The 22,111-nt window shown below is 43.0% G+C and overlaps 1 protein-coding gene across 2 annotated transcripts in view; it reads left to right on the top strand.

The window, feature by feature from the left end:
• The window catches only part of VIPR1 (vasoactive intestinal peptide receptor 1), a 498,950-nt gene that overhangs the window by 414,210 nt on the left and 62,629 nt on the right, over nt 1–22,111 (top strand). For both annotated transcript variants that reach the window (XM_082258025.1, XM_082258024.1), the window contains exons 8-10: nt 851–911; nt 5,672–5,738; nt 19,498–19,589. In XM_082258025.1, coding sequence (XP_082114151.1) covers nt 851–911; nt 5,672–5,738; nt 19,498–19,589 — 220 coding nt within the window. The remainder of the gene's footprint in view (nt 1–850; nt 912–5,671; nt 5,739–19,497; nt 19,590–22,111) is intronic.

Genomic DNA, 22,111 nt, shown 5'->3' with positions numbered 1-22,111 from the left:
TGTCAAACACAAGGCCCGCGGGCCGAATGCGGCCCTCCAGGCCATTTTTTGTGGCCCTCACACCCAGGGCTTTTTTTCCAACTGGAACGTGGTGGAACTCCATTCCGCCACCTCCGGCTCTTGCAGTTATCTGCCTACCTAGCATGCACTCACAGCAGGGCACAGCAGTGCCAACCAATGATCTCCCTTCAAGTGAGACAGAGAGACGCGGAGCCACCTACACTGCCAGGAGGTACTAGAACCAGGCATATGAGATGTAACAAAGCTTTTTTGGGGGGTGGGGGCACTCTGTACTCCACACACTCCTGAACTCTGCACACCACGTACTTCTTATCTCTGCACTCTGTAAATAGCGTACCCATAAACCCTGCACTCTGTATGCCATACACTCCTCAACCCTGCAGTCTGTACTTAGTGCACCCCTGAACTCTGCAATCTGTATGTAGCACACTCGTGAACTCTACACTCTGTACACTGGATACTTCTAAGCATCGTAGATGCATAGTCTTACAGATACAACTGGCCTTTTGAGGACAACCCTAATGCTGATGCGGCCCACAATGAAATTGAGTTTGACACCCCTGCCCTATAGTAAAGGTACTCCTGAATTCTTCGCAATAAGCATATTCTCTTAATATTCCTCAAACATCATTTAAAAAAACATAAGAATGCACTTGGGAAGTATGAGTCTCATAATGGAAGAGGTTTACAGATCAATACAAAGAATTCCCGGAACAATGCGACTACCCTCGACCTCCGACAAATTATCTCTGGCACTTAATCAATAGCTATAGCAGTGTATTTTCCAAATGAATTTCACTCTGACAAGCGAAATGTATTTTATCTGTAGGTGCGCCCTCTGTATTTATCACAGCATGGAGCCTAGCAAGAGTTTACTTTGAGGATACAGGGTAAGAAAGCCATTCACTTCCCTCTATTTTATGTATCAATTTTTCTTTATTATACCAAAAGCCATGCTTAAGATATATATACACTTTGCAGTTTTCATAAAATTATGTTTTATTGTTTCTTTTTTTTTTCTCCTATACAAAATTATGTTCATGTCTGATTTGTAAAATTGCATCAGCAAAATTGCTGAACTAGAAAATGCACTTATGCAACCCTCTTCAAGAGCCATATTTCAACCATGTTGTCGGCCAATGTCTAATTATTATAAACAGAGCTGTCACAAGACGTTGATTTGTCGTTAGGCAAATTCATTCAGACAGGACTGCAGCGTCTGCAAAGGATGAATTTTCTTCATATATCATGACCATTTAATTTATAGTGTATGATATCAAGGACGAGACCTCTACAAGACCAGGAAGGGCTTGGTAGGTAGTTTTGACCCTTTCGCTGCTAGAATCATTTTTGCGTTTATTACAGACGTTAAAATGTACATTGTAGGCCTGTCGATTAGTTAGTGGTTGTAAAGGCTAAAGGTTTTTCACCTTCATGCATTCTATCATAGGCGTGCGAAGGGGGTCACTAATCACTGCATGTGGTGCCGGCTCCCCCTATTGCCTGGGCTTCCCCCCTGTGTTTAACTTCCAGAATGGAGAGTGGAGAAGGGGCTAGTGGCAGGGTGCCAACAAAATAAGACCACATGGGAATGCAGGTAAAATAAAGCAGTTTATTGGAGCAAACAACAATAAATGCACAGCAAGAGTGAGGAAGTGGGAGCAGGAACAAGCCAGGTTCAAGTCCAGAAGCGGGTAGTCATCCAAGCCAGGGACGAGTCCAGAAGCAGGTAGTCATCCAAGCCAGGGACGAGTCCAGAAGCGGGTAGTCATCCAAGCCGGGGACGAGTCCAGAAGCGTGTAGTCATCCAAGCCAGGGACGAGTCCAGAAGCGGGTAGTCATCCAAGCCAGGGACGAGTCCAGAAGCAGGTAGTCATCCAAGCCGGGGACGAGTCCAGAAGCGGGTAGTCATCCAAGCCAGGGACGAGTCCAGAAGCGGGTAGTCATCCAAGCCATTTACGAGTCATGAAGCGGGTAGTCATCCAAGCCAGGGACGGGTCCAGAAGCGGGTAGTCATCCAAGCCGGGGTCGAGTCCAAAAGCTGGTAGTCATCCAAGCCGGGGTCGAGTCCAGAAGTGGGTAGTCTGCCGATGAGGGATCATCTGCCGTTGCCAGGTCGAGAGCAAGGAGAGTTGTTAGCCAAGCCAGGTCATACACGGAGGAACACGGAGAACCGAAGACTGCTAGCAGAGATGCACCTTGGAGCACAAATACAAGGGCAAGGACTGCAACCCATCAGGTGATATATATAGTCAGGTGTACAGCATCATCACTGTGCGACACCCAGGCAGCAGGCAAGTGATGATACAATCAGGGTTTATAAGAGGCCGCAGTCTGCACGTGTCCAAGATGGCTGCCAACAGGAGGGGAAGGTAAGACCTTGACAACTAGTACATATGTTATTTATTAGCCCTTTCCTTTTTAAATGAACACAGTGACCACATTCACTCACTGTGTTCATACATAACTGAAGCATAGTGAACCATGTTTACTATGCTTCACTTTGTGAATGAACAGGAAGCCGCTCAGCACAGAGCACTATCCTATTCATTCACTGTCCAGAGCAGCTGTGGCTGCAGAGAAAGGCACGTGTGCTGGCGCTTTTGGGGTGCACGCCCTAATGCAATGGGTTGCGTTCGCCTATGCATGAAGGTGAAAAACTTTCTGGGTGCTGCTCCCCCCACAGCCCCTCCCATATACCTACTTGAGCCCCATTTCTATCCTCGGCTGTCCCGGGTCTCTCCCACCTCATTGGCTGGACACATCAGCAGAAGCAGTATGAGAGATACAATCAGCGCTACCCTTCACTATCCAAATACTGTGTCAATATTTCATAATACTCAATAAATATAAAAAATTGCTGCTGTACGCTCCTAGTGATTCAACCACACTACAAAAAACACATACATATTCTTACAGTGCAGCGCAACCAAAAATCACCATAAAAAAGTAACCGAATAAAAATATAATAAATAATAAAAATAGCAGCAGAAGCAGTTGATTCCCACTGCTGTTATTCAAAGCCAGTGAGCCAATGAGGAGAGAGCAGGGGGGACGGGCCAAACCGTGGCTCTGTGTGTCTTATGAACACATAGAGAGGCGCTCAGGAGCAGGCACGCACCAGTGACCCCATAGAAAGCGGCTTACTATTGGTGGCACTGGTCAAGGGGGAGGAGCCAAGAGCGCCAGTGAGGGACCTGAGAAGAGGAGGATCAGGGCTGAGTAGGTAAGTATGACATGTTTGTTATTTAAAAGAAAATAATAAAAACAAACCATTAGAGTCACATAAAACCCCCAAACCATATTTATTTTCTGAAAGCAGAGACCCTGGAGAATAAAGCCCTATTAGTTGCAAATTTTTTATTTCATACAATATTAGTGCAACTGTTTATCAAACCCATATTTTCAGTAATTTTACTACATAAAAACATAATATATTACCTGATTTTGTTGCTGAAATATAAAAGATGAAGTTGTATTATGTAAATAGAGAACAAAGTCCTAAAATGACATGTGCCCATGAAGCAATGACAAACTTCAGAACCCGAAATAGTCCACAAGCCATTCCTGACACTTCCCACATACCATACATGTAAAATCAGTATTTTTTTAATAAAAAATTACTTTGAACCCACAAACATTTTATATATATATATATATATATATATATATATATATATATATATATATATAATATGCAAATATGCGGCCTCTCGGCGGGTGGGCCTTGGAGCAGAGCTGCTGCATATTTGTATGAATTAGTGCAAATAGAGCTGTGCTGAGAGCATGCTCTGCTCGCTCCCGACACAGTTACCGCCGCCTCGGAAGCTTTCTGATCATGTGTCAGCCAATCACAGCGGTCACATGATCATAAACCCCGCCCCCACCTTCCAGCATCCTAAACCCCTTAAAGGGCCGGAAGGCGCTGGCGCCAAGGGGTTAGGGTAAATGAAAGTTTATCTAAAGCCAAAATTAGGGAGATTTCCCTCAACTTCCCATCCTATAAACACAATAGAACATAAGAAAAATGTGTCAAAAGCTGTGTTTAACCACTTCCAGCCCTGGTAGGTTTTACCCCCTTAATTTGGTTTACTTTTTACCCCCTTAATGACCAGGGTACTTTTTTTGCGATTCGGCACTGCGTTGCTTTAACTGACAATTGCGCGGTCGTGCGACGCTGTACCTAAATACAATTAATGTCCTTTTTTTCCCACAAACAGAGCTTTCTTTCGGTGGTATTTGATCACCCGTGCGGTTTTTCGTTTTTGCGCTATAAACAAAAAAAGAGCGTCAGTTTTTGAAAAAACACCAATATTTTCTACTTTCTGCTATAAAACATTCCCAATAAATAAATTTGAAAAATCTATTTTTGTTTTTTTTTATCAGTGTAGGCCAATTTGTATTCTGCTATATATTCTTGGTAAAAAAAAAATCCCAAAAAGCGTATAATAATTGGTTTGCGCAAACGTTATATCGTTGACAAACTAATAGGATAGATTTATGGACTTTTTTTATTTTTTATTAGTAATGGCAGCGATTTTATCGGGATTGCGGCGGATCACGCACACATAATAATGTAGATCTACGTGATTATGCGCAGCCGAGCCGCCCTGCCGCAGTAAATCTGTGTGGGGCGGTCGGCAAGTGGTTACAATTTTGGATTTTCCTATCACTTTTAACCCTGGTAACTGGTGACAAGGACAGATAAACAGAGTTGTATAAAGTACTCGAAACCCATACTTGAGTAGAAGTAGAAGTGTTCGATCAAAAAGTGACTTGAGTAGAAGTGGAAGTGCTCGATCAAAAAGTGACTTGAGTAGAAGTACTAAAGTATTCAACATTTTTTGTACTTAAGTATTGCAAGTAGTTTTTTTAAAAATGTTGCTACTCAAGTACTGAAAGTAAAAGTACCAGTAGTTTTGAAAAAAAAAAATGCTACTCAAGTATTGAAAGTAAAAGTACAAGTACTGTGTTATGTAGTTATTAAAGAAAGAAGTCAAAAGTTTGAACATCATATTGTTTTTTATTATTTCAAATGCAGCTTTTATTTATACATACAGTAGCATTTATTTTCGTATGCGCTGATAATACACATGTTTTGAGCTTAATGAAACCTGCCATCTACTGTTCTGGCAGTGGTAATTTTTATAATTGTAACGAGTAACTATGCAGCACAAAAAAATAATAATGGAGTAGAAGTATTGAAATCATTGAAAAAATGTAGTGAAGTAAAAGTGGAAGTAGGAGAAAAAAATTCTACTCTAGGAAAGTACAGATAACGCCTTTCGCTACTTAACTACAGTAGTGAAGTAGTTCTACTTAGTTACTATACATCTCTGCAAATAAAGAGGGTAAATCTTCAAAGCAGACACTCAGACAGTAATACAAAAGTTGATAGGAGAGTCAACCGTTGACAACACCACTAAACTTTTTTTTTTTTTTTTTTTTTTTTTTTTAAATGTGGCTTTTAGGTATACTTTAGCGGATTTTTTTTTGTAGGGTTGCACTGACATTGCTTTAGCAAAATCAAAACATTTTACCTATGTTAGAATATTTTTTATTTATTTATTTTTTTTATTATTTCTGTTTTCAGTTTTTTTTTCTGTGTCAAAAACATTTGTGGTTTAATTGCCATGTTATCTCTATGCAGGTGCTGGGACACAATCGAGTCCCACCTATGGTGGATCATCAAAACTCCCATTTTGGTCTCCATATTGGTAAAGTATTTTACAGTCCCTATTTAATACTTGTCTGAAATCAAAAATCAAAAAGGAATTGTCTATTCCAGTTGTACTTGTGTGTTCTGTCCATGGAAGACTACAGCTAAATGTTATACATGGCCCAATTATATCTTTCCAATATTACATGATGGTTGCTTAACCACCTGACCACTGGAAGGTTTTACCCCCTTCATGACCAGGCCATTTTTTGTATTCGGTACTGTGCTACTTTACCTGACAATTGCACGGTCATGCAACGCTGTACACAAATGACATTTTATATAATTTTTTTTTTTACACAAACAGAGCTTTTTTTGATGGTATTTGATCACCACTGCATTTTTTTATTTTTTTATTATATAAACGAAAAAAGACCGAAGTTTTGGAAAAAAATATATATATTTTCTCATTTTTGTTATACAACATATCACATAAAAAAAAAAAATCTTATTTCTTCATACATTTAGGCCAAAATATATTCTGCTACATGCCTGTTAAAAAAAAAAAATTCCAATAAGTGTATATTAATTGGTTTGTGTGAAAGTTTTAGCGCCTACAAACTATGGTATGTATATTTATACACTTTGGGAAAGAAATTGGCTGCAAAAAGATTTATTGAAACTGCCACCAGGACAAGGACACAGACCATAGAAAGGTTGACGCGTTTCAGACTGACAACGTGCTGCTTCAAAAACGTGAAGAAGGTTTTCAGTGTGAAATGCGTCAACCTTTCTATGGTCCTAGTCCTTATCCTGGTGGAAGTTTTATACAGTATCTTACAAAAGTGAGTACACCCCTCACATTTTTGTAAATATTTTATTATACCTTTTCATGTGACAACACTGAAGAAATGACACTTTGCTACAATGTAAAGTAGTGAGTGTACAGCTTGTATGACAGTGTAAATTTGCTGTCCCCTCAAAATAACTCAACAGTCAGCCATTATTGTCTAAATTGCTGGCAACAAAAGTGAGTACACCCCTAAGTGACAATGTCCAAGTTGGGCCCAATTAGCCATTTTCCCTCCCCTGTGTCATGTGACTCGTTAGTGTTACAAGGTCTCAGGTGTGAATGAGGAGCATGTGTGTTAAATTTGGTGTTATCGCTCTCACTCTCCCATACTGGTCACTGGAAGTTCAATATGGCACCTCATGGAAAAGAACTCCCTGAGGATCTGAACAAAAAGAATTGTTGCTCTACAAAAAGATAGCCTAGGCTATAAGAAGTTTGTCAAGACCCTGAAACTGAGCTGCAGCACGGTGGCCAAGACCGTACATGGGTTAAACAAGACAAGTTCCACTCAGAACAGGCCTCGCCATGGTCGACCAAAGGAGTTGAGTGCACATGATTAGCGTCATATCCAGAGGTTGTCTTTGGGGAAATATAAATAAATTTATAAAATAAATATAAATAATAAATATGAGTGCTGCCAGCATTGCTGCAGAGGTTGAAGGGGTGGGGGGTCAGCCTGTCAGTGCTCAGACCATACGCCGCACACTGCATCAAATTGGTCAGCATGGCTGTCGTCCCAGAAGGAAGCCTCTTCTAAAGATGATGCACAAGAAAGCCCGCAAACAGTTTGCTGAAGACAAGCAGACTAAGGACATGGATTACTGGAACCATGTCCTGTGGTCTGATGAGACCAAGATAAACGTATTTGGTTCAGATGGTGTCAGGCGTGTGTGGTGGCAACCAGGTGAGGAGTACAAAGACAAGTGTGTCTTGACTACAGTCAAGCATGGTGGGGGGAGTGTCATGGTCCTGCACTAGGGAGCTACAGTTTATTGAGGGAACCATGAATGCCAACATGTACTGTGACATACTGAAGCAGAGCATGATCCCCTCCCTTCAGAGACTGGACTGCAGGACAGTTTTCCAACATAACAACCCCAAACACAACTCCAAGATGACCACTTCCTTGCTAAATAAGCTAAGGGTAAAGGTGATGGACTGGCCAAGCATGTCTCCAGACCTAAACCCTATTGATCATCTGTGGGGCATCCTCAAACAGAAGGTGGAGGAGCGCAAGGTCTCTAACATCCACCAGCTCTGTGATGCCATCATGGAGGAGTGGAAGAGGACTCCAGTGGCAACCTGTGAAGCTCTGGTGAACTCCATGCCCAAGAGGGTTAAGGCAGTGCTGGAAAATAATGCTGGCCACACAAAATATTGACACTTTGGGCCCAAATTGGACATTGTCACTTAGGGGTGTACTCACTTTTGTTGCCAGCGGCTTAGACATTAATGGCTGTGTGTTGAGTTATTTTGAGGGGACAGCAAATTTACACTGTTATACAAGCTGTACACTCACTACTTTACATTGTAGCAAAGTGTCATTTCTTCAGTGTTGTCACATGAAAAGATAGAATAAAATATTTACAAAAATGTTAGGGGTGTACTCACTTTTGTGAGATACTGTATAAGTGATTCTGCACAGGAAGGCCGCCCTGTACCAATAAATCTGCTATAGGGCGATCCTTAACTGGCTAAAGAGAATACTGTTTCTCTTCATTTTGAAAAGAGGTTTAAAACCGCAGGTTGTTTTGCCATTTATGTCTCATTAGGGAGATTTCCCTTCACATTCTGTCATGTAAATGCAAGAGGAAGAGAGAAGATATTTTTATGATGAAAGGAAATTTCCCCTTTCAGGCCGTTGTTACAGGGACAAGTGTCCCCGATTTCAAATTTCCCCCTTTCTTCCTGTTTTAGCAGCAACTCAAAAATTTGGATTTGCCCTCCTTTTTATTCATGGTCACAATGAATCTCCCCAATATTGTCACAGGTAGCAATAAAAACCCTGACCCGCATTTACACTTAGCGTGAGCATAGCCAGGCGAGCAGAATTGCATGTTTTTGGCCCCTTCGGTTTTTAAAACGGGAGTGCCTAAAAATGTGCATAAACACAATTTTCAGAAGCTCCCATTAAAGTTTATTGGGCCAAAAACACATGACTCTGACGCAAAGAAGATCCTATACAAGCGACACAACACCGAGCCCATTGAAAATAATGCGATTCTTTATTGTGGGTTTTCAGGTGTGAATGGGGACTTTAACCGCATGCTGACTGGCTCACTTACAAATGCGGCGGCAAAGCGGCCTCTCTACGCTGGATCACGTATCTGATTCGTAATCCAGGTAGGGGGCAACCTGATCAGTGGGTGTTGGTCAATGATTGCCGGCTGGCACCCGCTGATCGGCTCTGTCGCTTCAGGGAATACTGACAGGCGATAAAAAAACCCAGCAAGATAGCCAAGTAAAGTACCACATAACACACATTACGCATTGTTATGCACACATTTAACCCCTTGATCGCCCCTAGATGTTAACCCCTTCCCAACCAGTGTCATTAGTACAGTGGCAGTGTATAGCAGTGGTCCCCAAACTGCTGGATTTGGCCCTTTGCTTGCCTTTATTGGCCCTTGGGGCACTATTCCTCCCACTGTCCAAAAGATTGAGGCACTATTCCTCCTACTGACAACAGTGATTTGGCATGGTTTCCTCCACTAAAACCAACATTGGGGCACTATTCCTCCCTATGACACCAATGTGGGGCACTATTCTTCCAAATGACACCAATGTGGACCACTGTTCATTCCACTGACACCAATGATTGGGCACTATTCCTCTCACTGACACCAATGATGGGGCACTATTCCTTCCACCAATACCATTGATGGGGCATTATTCCTCCTATGGCTACCAATGATTGGGCACTATTCCTTCCACTGACACCAATGTGGGGCACTATTCTTCCCATTGACACCAATGTGGACCACTGTTCATTCCACTGACACCAATGATTGGGCACTATTCCTCTCACTGACACCAATGATGGGGCACTATTCCTTCCACCAATACCATTGATGGGGCATTATTCCTCCTATGGCTACCAATGATTGGGCACTATTCCTTCCACTGACACCAATGATGGGGCACTATTCCTCCCACCAATACCAATGATGGGGCACTATTCCTCCCACCAATACCAATGATGGGGCACTATTCATCCCACCAATACCAATGATGGGGCACTATTCCTCCCACCAATACCAATGATGGGGCACTATTCATCCCACCAATACCAATGATGGGGCATTATTCCTCCTACCAATACCAATGATGGGGAACTATTCCTCCCACTGACACCAATGACGGGGCACTATTCCTCCCACCAATACCAATAATGGGGCACTATTCCTCCCACAAATACCAATGATGGGGCACTATTTCTCCCACTGACACCAATGATGGGGCACTATTCCTCCCACTAATACTAATGATGGAGCACTATTCCTCCCACCAATACCAATGATGGGGCACTATTCCTCCCACCAATACCAATGATGGGGCACTATTCCTCCCACCAATACCAATGATGGGGGACTATTCATCCCTCCAATACCAATGATGGGGCACTATTCCTCCCACTGACACCAATGACAGGGCACTATTCCTCCCACCAATACCAATAATGGGGCACTATTCCTCCCACCAATACCAATGAGGGGGCACTTTTCCTCCCACTGACACCAATAATGGGGTACTATTCATCCCTCCAATACCAATGATGGGGAACTATTCCTACTACCAATACCAATGATGGGGCACTATTCCTACCACCAATACCAATGATGGGGCACTATTCTTTCTACTGACACCAATGATTGGGCACTATTTCTCCCATCAATACTAAAGATGGGGCACTATTCCTCCCACCGACAACTTTGATGGGGCACTATCCCTCCTACTAACCACAGACACTTTGTAATTTTGTTTTCTCTTACTGAGCACCAAACCTGGGGAATTGTTTACTGGTGCTGCGGAATTTTCTACTTCCATTGGTCCCAGTCTGGCCCTCCTAAATCTGAAGGACAGTAAACTGACCTTTTGCTTAGAAAGTTTGTAGACCCCTGGTATAAAGTATTAGCACTGGGTGGCCTGGAGATGGACGAGTGAATTCGCACTCTTTCAGAGCTCCGTCTTCCCGCTCACCCAGCCCGGCTACGATACACTACAGATACGGAGGAATGCGATCAGCCAAGAAGAGGAAGACGAAGGGCACCCCCAGGATTGCAGGGACACTGGGCAGATCAGCAACTAAAGTATTAGCACTGATCACTGTATTAGTGCCACTTTTGATGTCAGTGTGAGTTAGTGTACCCCCCAGCCAGCATCAGTTAGTGTCAGATTTTCCGCTGCACTATTATAGTCCCACTATAAGTCATTGATCACTGCCATTACTTTTATAAAAAAAAAATATATATATAAATAAAAATTCCAGTATCTATACCAGACACTATAACTATCATGCAAACCACATAATTTATACGTACTAAGTTTTTTAATTTTTTTTTTTTATTTTTACCAAAGACATATAACAGAACACATTTTGGCCAATATTTATGAAGACATGAAAGCTCTATTTGTTTGAGAAAAATGAGATAAATATCATTTGGGTACAGTGTTGCATGACCATGGAATTGGCAGTTAAAGTAGCGCAGTGCCAAATAGCAAAAAATGCTCTGGTCATGAAGGGGGTAAAATCTTCCAGAAGTCAAGTGGTTAAGAGAGGGTTCTATCTAATCCCTTAACACTCTTATTCAAATCTACAAAAAAATGTTTTTTTCCCCTATAATTATACCTTAATGTGTTATTATGTAACTGAATAATCAGAGGGAGCTGTGGGGGGTTGATGCAGTAAACATCGGGAAAAGGCCATTTTCAGGATTGGATCTGAATGTCATATCTCAAACCACATGAATCTTATTCTAATTACCAAAGCACTCACCACATAGGGCTCAATTATTCGGTGTCACTACTTCTGATTAGCAAATTTAGGGGAAGGAGAAGGAAGTTGTAGGGGGGATTTCTGAAGTGGTTGTGATGACCGCATACAGTTGTCGTTCTTTCTGTTTCAGACCCTTTCATATAATTATACAGTCAGTTCTGAGGATAAGTCCTCATGCACACGGGACGTTTTTAAAGCGGCTGTTTTTTGGCGTCAGACATTTTTTTCGTCAGCCAATAAGTTCCCCAGCATGTTCTCCTATGTCTCCCCGGCATGTTCTCCTATGTCTCCCCAGCATGTTCTCCTATGTCTCCCCAGCATGTTCTCCTATGTCTCCCCAGCATGTTCTCCTATGTCTCCCCAGCATGTTCTCCTATGTCTCCCCAGCATGTTCTCCTATGTCTCCCCGGCATGTTCTCCTATGTCTCCCCGGCATGTTCTCCTATGTCTCCGCAGCATGTTCTCCTATGTCCCCCCAGCATGTTCTCCTATGTCTCCCCAGCATGTTCTCCTATGTCTCCCCAGCATGTTCTCCTATGTCTCCCCAGCATGTTCTCCTATGTCTCCCCAGCATGTTCTCCTATGTCTCCCCAGCATGTTCTCCTATGTCTCCCCGGCATGTTCTCCTATGTCTCCCCAGCATGTTCTCCTATGTCTACCCAGCATGTTCTCCTATGTCTCCCCGGCATGTTCTCCTATGTCTCCCCAGCATATTCTCCTATGTCTCCCCGGCATATTCTCCTATGTCTCCCCGGCATGTTCTCCTATGTCTCCCCGGCATGTTCTCCTATGTCCCCCCGGCATGTTCTCCTATGTCTCCCCAGCATGTTCTCCTATGTCTCCCCAGCATGTTCTCCTATGTCTCCCCGGCATGTTCTCCTATGTCTCCCCGGCATGTTCTCCTATGTCTCCCCGGCATGTTCTCCTATGTCTCCCCGGCATGTTCTCCTATGTCTCCCCGGCATGTTCTCCTATGTCCCCAGCATGTTCTCCTATGTCCCCAGCATGTTCTCCTATGTCCCCAGCATGTTCTCCTATGTCCCCAGCATGTTCTCCTATGTCCCCAGCATGTTCTCCTATGTCCCCTGGCATGTTCTCCTATGTCCCCTGGCATGTACTCCTATGTCTCCCCGGCATGTTCTCCTATGTCCCCCCGGCATGTTCTCCTATGTCTCCCCGGCATGTTCTCCTATGTCTCCCCAGCATGTTCTCTTATGTCTCCCCAGCATGTTCCCCTATGTCTCCCCGGCATGTTCTCCTATGTCTCCCCGGCATGTTCTCCTATGTCTCCCCGGCATGTTCTCCTATGTCTCCCCAGCATGATCTCCTATGTCTCCCCAGCATGTTCTCCTATGTCTCCCCGGCATGTTCTCCTATGTCTCCCCAGCATGTTCTCCTATGTCTCCCCAGCATGTTCTCCTATGTCTCCCCAGCATGTTCTCCTATGTCTCCCCGGCATGTTCTCCTATGTCTCCCCAGCATGTACTCCTATGTCCCCTGGCATGTTCTCCTATGTCCCCCCAGCATGTTCTCCTATGTCTCCCCAGCATGTTCTCCTATGTCTCCCCAACATGTCTCCTATGTCTCTATGCACACACAGGCTGTTATCAGTAGTTTTTGGCAGGGGCGTTTTCTAGCTGTAAAAAAAAAAAAAAAAAAAAAAACTAGTGGGTTTTAGGAGGCGTTTTTCAGCTGTATAAAATGCTGTAACGTCAATAAACGCTGATAAACACCAAAAAACTGGCGTTTTTTTACATTTTTGATTCCATTGATTTTTTAAGCCTGGGTTGTGTTTGGAGGTGTCGTTGATGGAACATAGCCTGGGGTCACACTGGTGCATGCTGAACACCGCATGTCATTTGCACCAAAAAACGCACCGCATTCCTGTGCACATCACATGTGATGTGTGTGCGATGTGATTTGAGCCATATGTTTTGTATGCCTCAAATTGCATCACATTTGCACCAAAATGTTTTTTCTTCACACCTAATCACATTGCATGGGTGTGAAAACCCATGCAATGCGATTCTGGCAAGCGCACTGACTTTTGCAATCTGTTTTGGGGTAGCGTTCATGGAAAATGAAGCCCTGTTGGCATTGTGCTGATTTGGCATGCAAATTGCCTTGTCGAATTGCATGTCAAATCGGAGCCTATTGCCGGTAACGGCACCGGTTCACACTGAGGGCGGGTTTGAAATCAATCAGCTGAACGAGCACGTTTTCAAACTCGCATGTCAGTGCGACTTAGGGGGCGATTTGACAGACATCTGTACGGGTTTATGCACAGATGTCTATTGAAGTCACCAGAAGTAGTGCAGAAACTACTTTTGGGAATCGGTGTAGTACCGCAAAGTCAGGGTTACACCAATTTTGGACAGTGACGTTGCCGGCAGTAGGCTCTGATTTGGTATGTGATTTGACATGTCCAATCTGCCCGATGTGAACGGGGGGGTTAATGTTCCATGAACGACACCCCGAAACAGATTGCAAAATGCATTGAGCTTGACAGAATCGCATTGTAGGGGTGTGAACAAGCGATTTTGATGCGGGGGAAAAAGTGTCCACATTTGCACCAAAATGTTGTAGGACCCTTTTTTCCCCGCACCTAAATATTATTGCATGGGTGTGAACACCCATGCAATGCAATTCTGGCAAGCATTGCATTGTGGGAAAACCGGAGTTACTAAAAGAGCAGAGAGATGATTTTTAGCTAAAAACGCCAAAATACGCTGAAAAACGCTGCAAAATGCCAATGCTAAAAAACGCTGGAAAACTCACTACAAAAGCTACTTGCATTTTTATAACGTCCAGTGCGCATGAGGCCTAAAACTCATCAATGTATTAAAAAAAAAAAAAAAAAATCTAAGTAGAGATGAGGACAATTTTGATTTTTTTTTTTTTTTTTCTGTTAACGGTAACATTGGTGTAATAAAACAGAAGGTTTAGCCAACAAGGTTTGATCAAAATTAGACACCAATTTGTCATTTCCTGCTACTCCAAATTTACTGTCTAGAAATATTTGTGCGCCAAATTGTCTTCTTTATGTTGTGTGAAGCACGGGCTGTAGAGAAAAGTTGCAAAGAGAAGAAGAAAAAAATAACATTGTTATATTTTGTATTGTTCTGCAAATTTTTCTAATTAATGTCAATTTATTATAAAAATGTTGAATTAATGTAAACCCATTCCCTAAAATCTTATTCAAACTTTAACACTAAATATAACTAAAGGCAAAACTTTTTTTTTTTTTTTTTTTTTTAAGTTTTGGATGAAGTGGAGAGGGATTAGAACACCTGACAGTTTTTTTTTGCTGTCTGTGCCCCCCCTGTATTCACCCTCTCTATTTGTCCTGTTTACTATTATATCATAAAAAACTAAATTTTGGGTTGTCCCCAGAAAAGTAATAGAGGGGAAATGTTCCAATGGGGACACTATTTCTGGTGACCCGGGGGTCCCCAAGGAATTCCCTTAATTTGCAGAGATTTACTCTAATTTTCTGTTTTTTTTCTATGGGACCGGAAGTGAAGGGAAATCTCCGCAAGGGGACACAGATCGCAAAAAAAAAAAAATCTGACAAGGGTTATAACCCTCTCTTACATGGGCGTCTGCAGAAATTATTTCAGGGGGGGCATCATTTTAAGGTCACCCATGCTCCGCCCACTTTTCGCCCCCCATAGATCCCCCTTTAGAGCACGCCAGGCCAGGGTCCCCATAGATCGCCCTTTAGAGCAGGGTCCCCATAGACCCCCTTTAGAGCAGGGACCCCATAGATCCCCCTTTAGAGCAGGTCAGGCCAGGGTCCCCCATTGATCCCCCTTTAGAGTAGGCCAGAGTCCCTATAGATCCCTATTTAGTCTTACTTTTTCACCTATATTCCCCGTGCTACCAGGTTTTCCTGCACCACCAGGCACTCCAGGCTCTCCCTGCAAAGAATATATATATATTTAGCCAATATGACCCCCCATTAGACCAGGCTAAGATCCTCATAGATCCCGTTTAGAGCAGGCCAAGTCCCCATAGATCCTCCTTTAGAGCAGACCAGGCCAGGGTTCCCCATAGATCCCCTTTAGAGCAGGGTCCACATAGATCCCCCTTTAGAGCAGGCCAGGGTCCCCCATAGATCCCCTTTAGAGCAGGGTCCACATAGATCCCCCTTTAGAGCAGGCCAGGGTCCCCCATAGATCCCCTTTAGAACAGGGTCCATAGATTCCCCTCTTAGAGCAGGCCATGATATTTTCAGGGGGGGGCACTTGCCTCCCCTTGCCCCCCCCCCCCTTGCGGATGCCCATGCTCCCTTACTCTATAAAATGGAATAAAAAAGGTTTGCCTATAGTTCTACTTTAAGTTTAATACAAAAGTTGTTTTCAGTCTTTTTTTTTTTTTTTTTTAATTTTTAAAAATCTTCAGCTTTCATTAAAGGAATGCCTGTGTAGGGACACACCTATAAAAATCTGGAAGAGATATTAATGGTTCCTCGTTACAGTGGGGAAAATAATTATTTGATCCCCTGCAGATTTTGTAAAGTTTTCCCTCTTAGAAAGAAATGAAGGGTCTATAATTGTTATCATAGGTGTATTTAAAATGATAGAGACAGAATATCAACCAAAAATCCAGAAAAAACACAGCATACAAATGTTATAAGTTGAGTTGCAGTTCAGTGACTAAAATAAGTATTTGATTCCCAAGCAACTACCAAGATCCCCTACCAACCAACAATAATTCTGGCTCCCACAGACTGGATACAATATGTGCTCATGTGGTCATAGATTAGACCTCTCAATCTAAGAAGTTGCTCCTAACGACAACTTGTTATGTGTATAAGACACCCGTCCACAGAATCTCTTTCTTCCATTCAAACCTCACCATCATGGGCAAGACCAAAGAGCTGTCAAAGAACGTCAGGGACAAGATTGTAGACCTACACAAGGCTGGAATTTGCTACAAGACCATCAGCAAGAAGCTTGGTGAGTAGGAGACCACTATGGGAGTGATTATTCGCAATTGGAAAAAATACAAAATAACCATCAATCAGTCTCAGTCTGGAGCTCCATGCAAGATTTCGCTTCATGGGGTAAGGATGATCATGAGAAAAGTGAAGGATCAGCCCAGAACTACACGGGAGGAGCTTGTGAGTGATCTCAAGGCAGTTGGGAGTCACCAAACAAACCATTGGTAATACAATATGCCGCCATGGATTAAAATACTGCAGCGCCCGCAAGGTTTCCCTCCTCAGGCACATGTACAGGCCCATCTAAAGTTTGCTAATGAACATCTAAATGATTAGGAGAAGGATTGGGAGAAAGCGTTGTGGTCAGATGAGACCACAATTGAGCTCTTTGGCATTAACTCGATTCACCGTGTTTGGAGAAAGAAAAATGCTGACTATGACCATAAGAACACCATCCCTACATTCAAGCAGAGAGGTGGAAACATTATGCTTTGGGGTTGTTTCTCTGCTAAAGGTACAGGCCTAATTTGCCACATTGAGGGGCCAATGGACCGGGCCATGTATTGTAAAATCTTGGATGAGAACCCTCTTCCCTCAGCCATAACACTGATGATGGGTTATTGATGGGTCTTCCAGCATGACAATGACCCTAAACATACTGCCAAGGCAACAAAAGAGTGGCACATTAAGGTCATGAAGTGGCCTAGCCAATCTCCAGACCTAATCCTATAGAAAATTTATGGAGAGAGCTGAAACTGCGAGTTGCCAGGCGACAGCCAAAAAACCTTTGGGATTTAGAAAGCATCTGTAAAGAAGAGTGGACCAAAATCTTTCCTGAGATGTGTGCAAACCTGGTCACCAACTACAAGAAATGTCTTACCTCTGTGCTTGTCAACAAGGGTTTCTCCACCAAGTACTAAGTCATGTTTTGCTTCAGGTTCAAACACTTATGGCACTTTTCCACTGCAAGTACCGGCTCGGCTCTACTCGGCCCTGCTTGGCCCGGTTTTCTTTTCCACTGCTGGTACCGCATGGTACGGTGTTGGTTCGGTACGGTACGGTATGGTTTGCTTTTCCACTAAAGTAGTACTAAAGTTAAGTGGGTGGGATAACAACGGGGTGGGTGGGATTCTCTGACCAATCAGTGGCTAGTAGTGACTGCATGCAAAGGATTGTGGGATATGGTACCGGGTATGGTACCTCTTGGAACCACAATCGAGTAGGTACTGTTTTTGAGAGCCGTACCGTTCGGTTCCATGCAGTGGAAAAGCGCCGCCGTACCGAACCGTTCCTACACCATACCATCCGGTACCAGTAGTGGAAAAGCACAAAAGCGAGCCAAACCGTTCGGTTCCATGCAGTGGAAAAGCGCCGCCGTACCGAACCGTTCCTACACCATACCATCCGGTACCAGTAGTGGAAAAGCACAAAAGCGAGCCAAACCGTTCGGTTCCATGCAGTGGAAAAGCCCCATTATTTTACTCACTGAACTGCAACTCAATTTATAACATTTGTATGTATACATTACATGTTTTTTTCTGGTTGGTTGATATTCTGTCTCTATTATTAAAAATACACATATGATAAAAATTATAGACCCTTAATTTCTTTGTAAGTGGGCAAACTATGCAGGGGATCAAAAATTAATTTTCTCCACTGTATATCCAAAAAAAAAATTTGTGAAAAATTTCCGTTTACCACAAACACAAAAAAATGTTATCTAATACTTACTGTAATTTTCCTTTCCTGCCACGGCAGCATACAAATGGGTAGACTCTGCCCTCGTTTCTGATCCATAGGACCCCACTCCCATTAATTTTGAGGCTGATCCAGTCCACGTGTTTCGTAACTGGCCTACTCAACAACCAGAAGGGACCCATGGAGTTAATCAGGAAAGGGTGGGGTGTAAAACAAGTAAGACTTTACCTTTAAGACCCCGTTCACACTGGGGCGACCCGACTTGCCGGGGCGACCTGTGAAATCGATGTGCACAGTGCGCACCGCGACCTCGGAGCGACATGCACGGACTTCATATCATTGAAGTCAATGCAGGTCGCTCCAGGTCGCCCCAAAGTAGTACAGGACCCTTTTTCTAAGTCGGAGCGACTTGTGTCGCTCCTATTAGAATGGGTCCTGTGCTAATCTATGGCAGGCGACCCACTGCGACTTGTCAGGCGACCAAGTCGCTTGACAAGTCGCCCCTGTGTGAACGGGGTCTTACACCAACAATTATTATTATTATTATGGATTTCTATAGCGCCAGCAATTTACGCAGCGCTTTATAATATTAGAGGGAGACAGTACATATACAATACAATAAAATACAAGAGGATTTAGAAGGCCCTGCTCAGAAGAGCTTACAATCTAATAACTGGATTATGATGCTAGCTTTACCCGTAGACTGGTTTAGCCTCAACATTTTTGGGAGTGGGGTTCTATGGGGTAAGAGCGATGTTGGATTCTATTCATCCGTATGCTGCCATGGAGTTAGTCAGAGATAATGGATTTTCTAAATCAAAAATTAGGTAAACTAAACTACTAAATGTTCAAAAATTTCTATTTCCAGATGTTTTTTTGAAGACCTCTTTCATTTCGTAAAGTATACTTTACTATTGCTGTATGTTATTTATTTTATGTGTTGTTTATGTGAAGCTGCACAGTCGTGGTGACTCCCAATTAACCATTTTTAGCCGCCATGTCATCTCTTCCCGGTCCGGCTCCGCTTCGCCTCGTATAGCTGTATCCTTTGGGCTTGACATCATCATACTTGCGATGTATGACACAAAGTCCCAAGCAGGCTGATGTCAGGCCCAAGATGGCTGCTATCCTGTCTCGCTATACATGACTTTATACCGTCGCTATCTGAATGCAACTACAAGGCAGGCAGTAATGAAAATTGGTTTGATTTTTTCTTCCCTTAAATGTTTTTAAAGCTACTTTTGCTCTGTCGAACTCAAATGTTATTTTGTTTCAGAGTAATGTCTTTTGTGTTTTTGTTTTGTTTTTTTGTTTTTTTTTTTTAGGTAAATTTTATCCTTTTCATCTGTATCATCAGAATTTTGGTCCAGAAGTTGCACTCACCGGATGTTGGGAGGAACGAAAACAGTCAATATACGTAGGTGTCCATTTTAGGTGATTTACTTTTTTTTTTTTTACAGCAGAAGTAAATTATATATATATATATATATATATATATATATACATATATATTTTTTTTTTAAGCAAATACTTTGAAATTGCAAGTTAAAAATAGTTCATGCATGCACACTCTCAAATCTGAATTCGAATTTGCTCTATATTCTATAACATCCATAAGCCATCTTCCTGAGCAGGAGTGCGACATGTTGTTTTGTGGAAAATTGATGTTGGGAATGGCAGACAAGACAATAAAAAGTGCCAAATGGTATTATAGCTTAACCACTTAAGCCCAGGAGGATTTGGCTGCTCAAAGACCAGGGCCTATTTTGCGATTCGGCACTGCATGAATTTAACGGACAATTGTGCGGTCGTGCGACGCTGTACCCAAATGAAATTGGCGTCCTTTTTTTCCCACAAACAGAGCTTTCTTTTGGTGGTATTTGATCACCTGTGCGAGTTTTACTTTTTGCGCTATAAACGAAAAAATAGTGACAATTTTGAAAAAATAACACTATTTTTCACATTTCTTCATTTGAAATTCCCCCCAAAAAAATGTAAAAATCAAAATTTTTAAACATTTTAGGCCAATTTGTTTTCGGCTACATATTTTTGGTAAAAAAAATCACAATAAGCGTATTTTGATTGGTTTGCGCAAAAGTTATTGCGTTTAGTAATGCGGGAAAGATTTATTTCATATTTGTTTTTTTACTAGTAATGGTGGCGATCTGCGTTTTTTTTTTTTTTTTTTGCGGGACTGCGATATTGCGGCGGACAGATTGGACCCTTGACTGACATTTTTGACACTTTTGGGGGTACCAGTGACATTACTACAGTAATCAGTGCTATACATATGCACTGTTACTGTAAAAATGATACTGGCAAGGATGGGGTTAACTTTATTGGAGATCAGTGGGTTAAATGTATCCTTAGGGGCGTGCTTCAAACTGTGGGGGGGGGCGTGGCTTGTGATGTAACCACAGAGACATACAATCCTACATAGCAGGATCGTATTGTCTCTGCAGTTACATCAGGTAGAATGACAGGTGGCTGTTTTTACATCAGCCGCCAGCCTTTCTCCCTCTCCAGCGGGAGATCGCGAGCAACAAGCGGGGGTGGGATCGCGCCTCCGGCGGAGTGCGCTCGCCCCCTACAGGCTCTTGAGCGAGCGACAAAGCCCTATGTCGGTTTGCCCAGGAGAGGCTGACTGCCGCAGTAAATAATCGTGCGGCGGTTGGCAAGTGGTTAAAGTGGACCTATCATCAGATATTTTTTTTTTTTTTTTCTGAACTGCTGCATGCTTTAGTGTAGCATTCACATGTATATATTACCGCTTACAGAGATCACAGTACTCCCCAAGAAAATGCCTTCAGTAATGCCACCATGGGCATTAATATGGAGGTAATATAGACAGGGGCGGACTGACCATTCGGGGATTAGGGCACTGCCCGAGGGCCCAGGGTCAGTAGGGGGCCCCATGAGAGGCTACACACTACAGAAAGAAGCCAGGAACTTCCATGCAGACTATGCTGTGGTAGATATTTAAATGCCCACTCTATGTGGCTGAGCTGCAATTTGTAGGTGGGGCTTTGCGTGGCTTAAGTGTGGACACAGGGGGCCCCATGATCTCTGATTGCCCGGGGGCCCCATGAGTTGTCAGTCCACCCCTGAATATAGACTCTTGTGGGAAGGCCTCCACAAGGTTTTTGGAATGTGTCTGTGGAAATGTGTGTCCATTCAGCTAAAGGAGCATTTGTGAGGTCAGGTACTGATATTGAATTAGAAGACCTGGCTTCCAATCAGCATTCCAATACACCCCAATAATATTTAGTAGGGTGAGGTCAGGGCTTTGTGAAAGCCACTCAAGTTCCTCCACATCGAACTGGTAAAACCATGTCTTTATGGAGCTGGCTTTGTATACAGGGGCACAGTCATGCTGGAACAGAAAAGATCCTTCACCAAGCTGTTACCATAATGTTGGAAGAGCACCACTGTATGCAATGTCTGTATGCTGTAGCCCAGTGGTCTCCAAACTTTCGAGTAAGAGGGCTTGATTATACACTGCTCAAAAAAAATTAAAGGAACACTTTTTAATCGGAGTATAGTATCAAGTCAAATAAACTCCTGGGATATTGATCTGGTCAGTTAAGTAGCAGAGGGGTATAAAATCAGTTTCAGCTGCTTTTGGTGTTATTGGAATTAACGACAATTACACTAGATGGGCAACAATGAGACAACCTCCAAAACGGGAATGATTTTACAGGTAGAGGCCAATCACATTTTTTCCTCTACTCAAGTTTTCTGACTGTTTTTCACTAGTTTCCCATTTGGCTAGGGTCAGTGTCACTACTGGTAGCGTTTGGCGATACCTGGACCCTATAGAGGTTGCACAGGCAGTCCAACTCCTCCAGGATGGCACATCAATACCTGCCATTGCCAGAAGGTTTGCTGTGTCTCCCAGCACAGTCTCAAGAGCATGGAGGAGATTCCAGGAGACAGGCA

Source organism: Pelophylax lessonae (assembly GCF_965119305.1).
Source record: "Pelophylax lessonae genome assembly, chromosome: 5".
Classification (NCBI taxonomy): Eukaryota; Metazoa; Chordata; class Amphibia; order Anura; family Ranidae; genus Pelophylax; species Pelophylax lessonae.
Note: the sequence above shows the minus strand (reverse complement) of the source record. Positions and strands in the feature narration are given on the sequence as shown.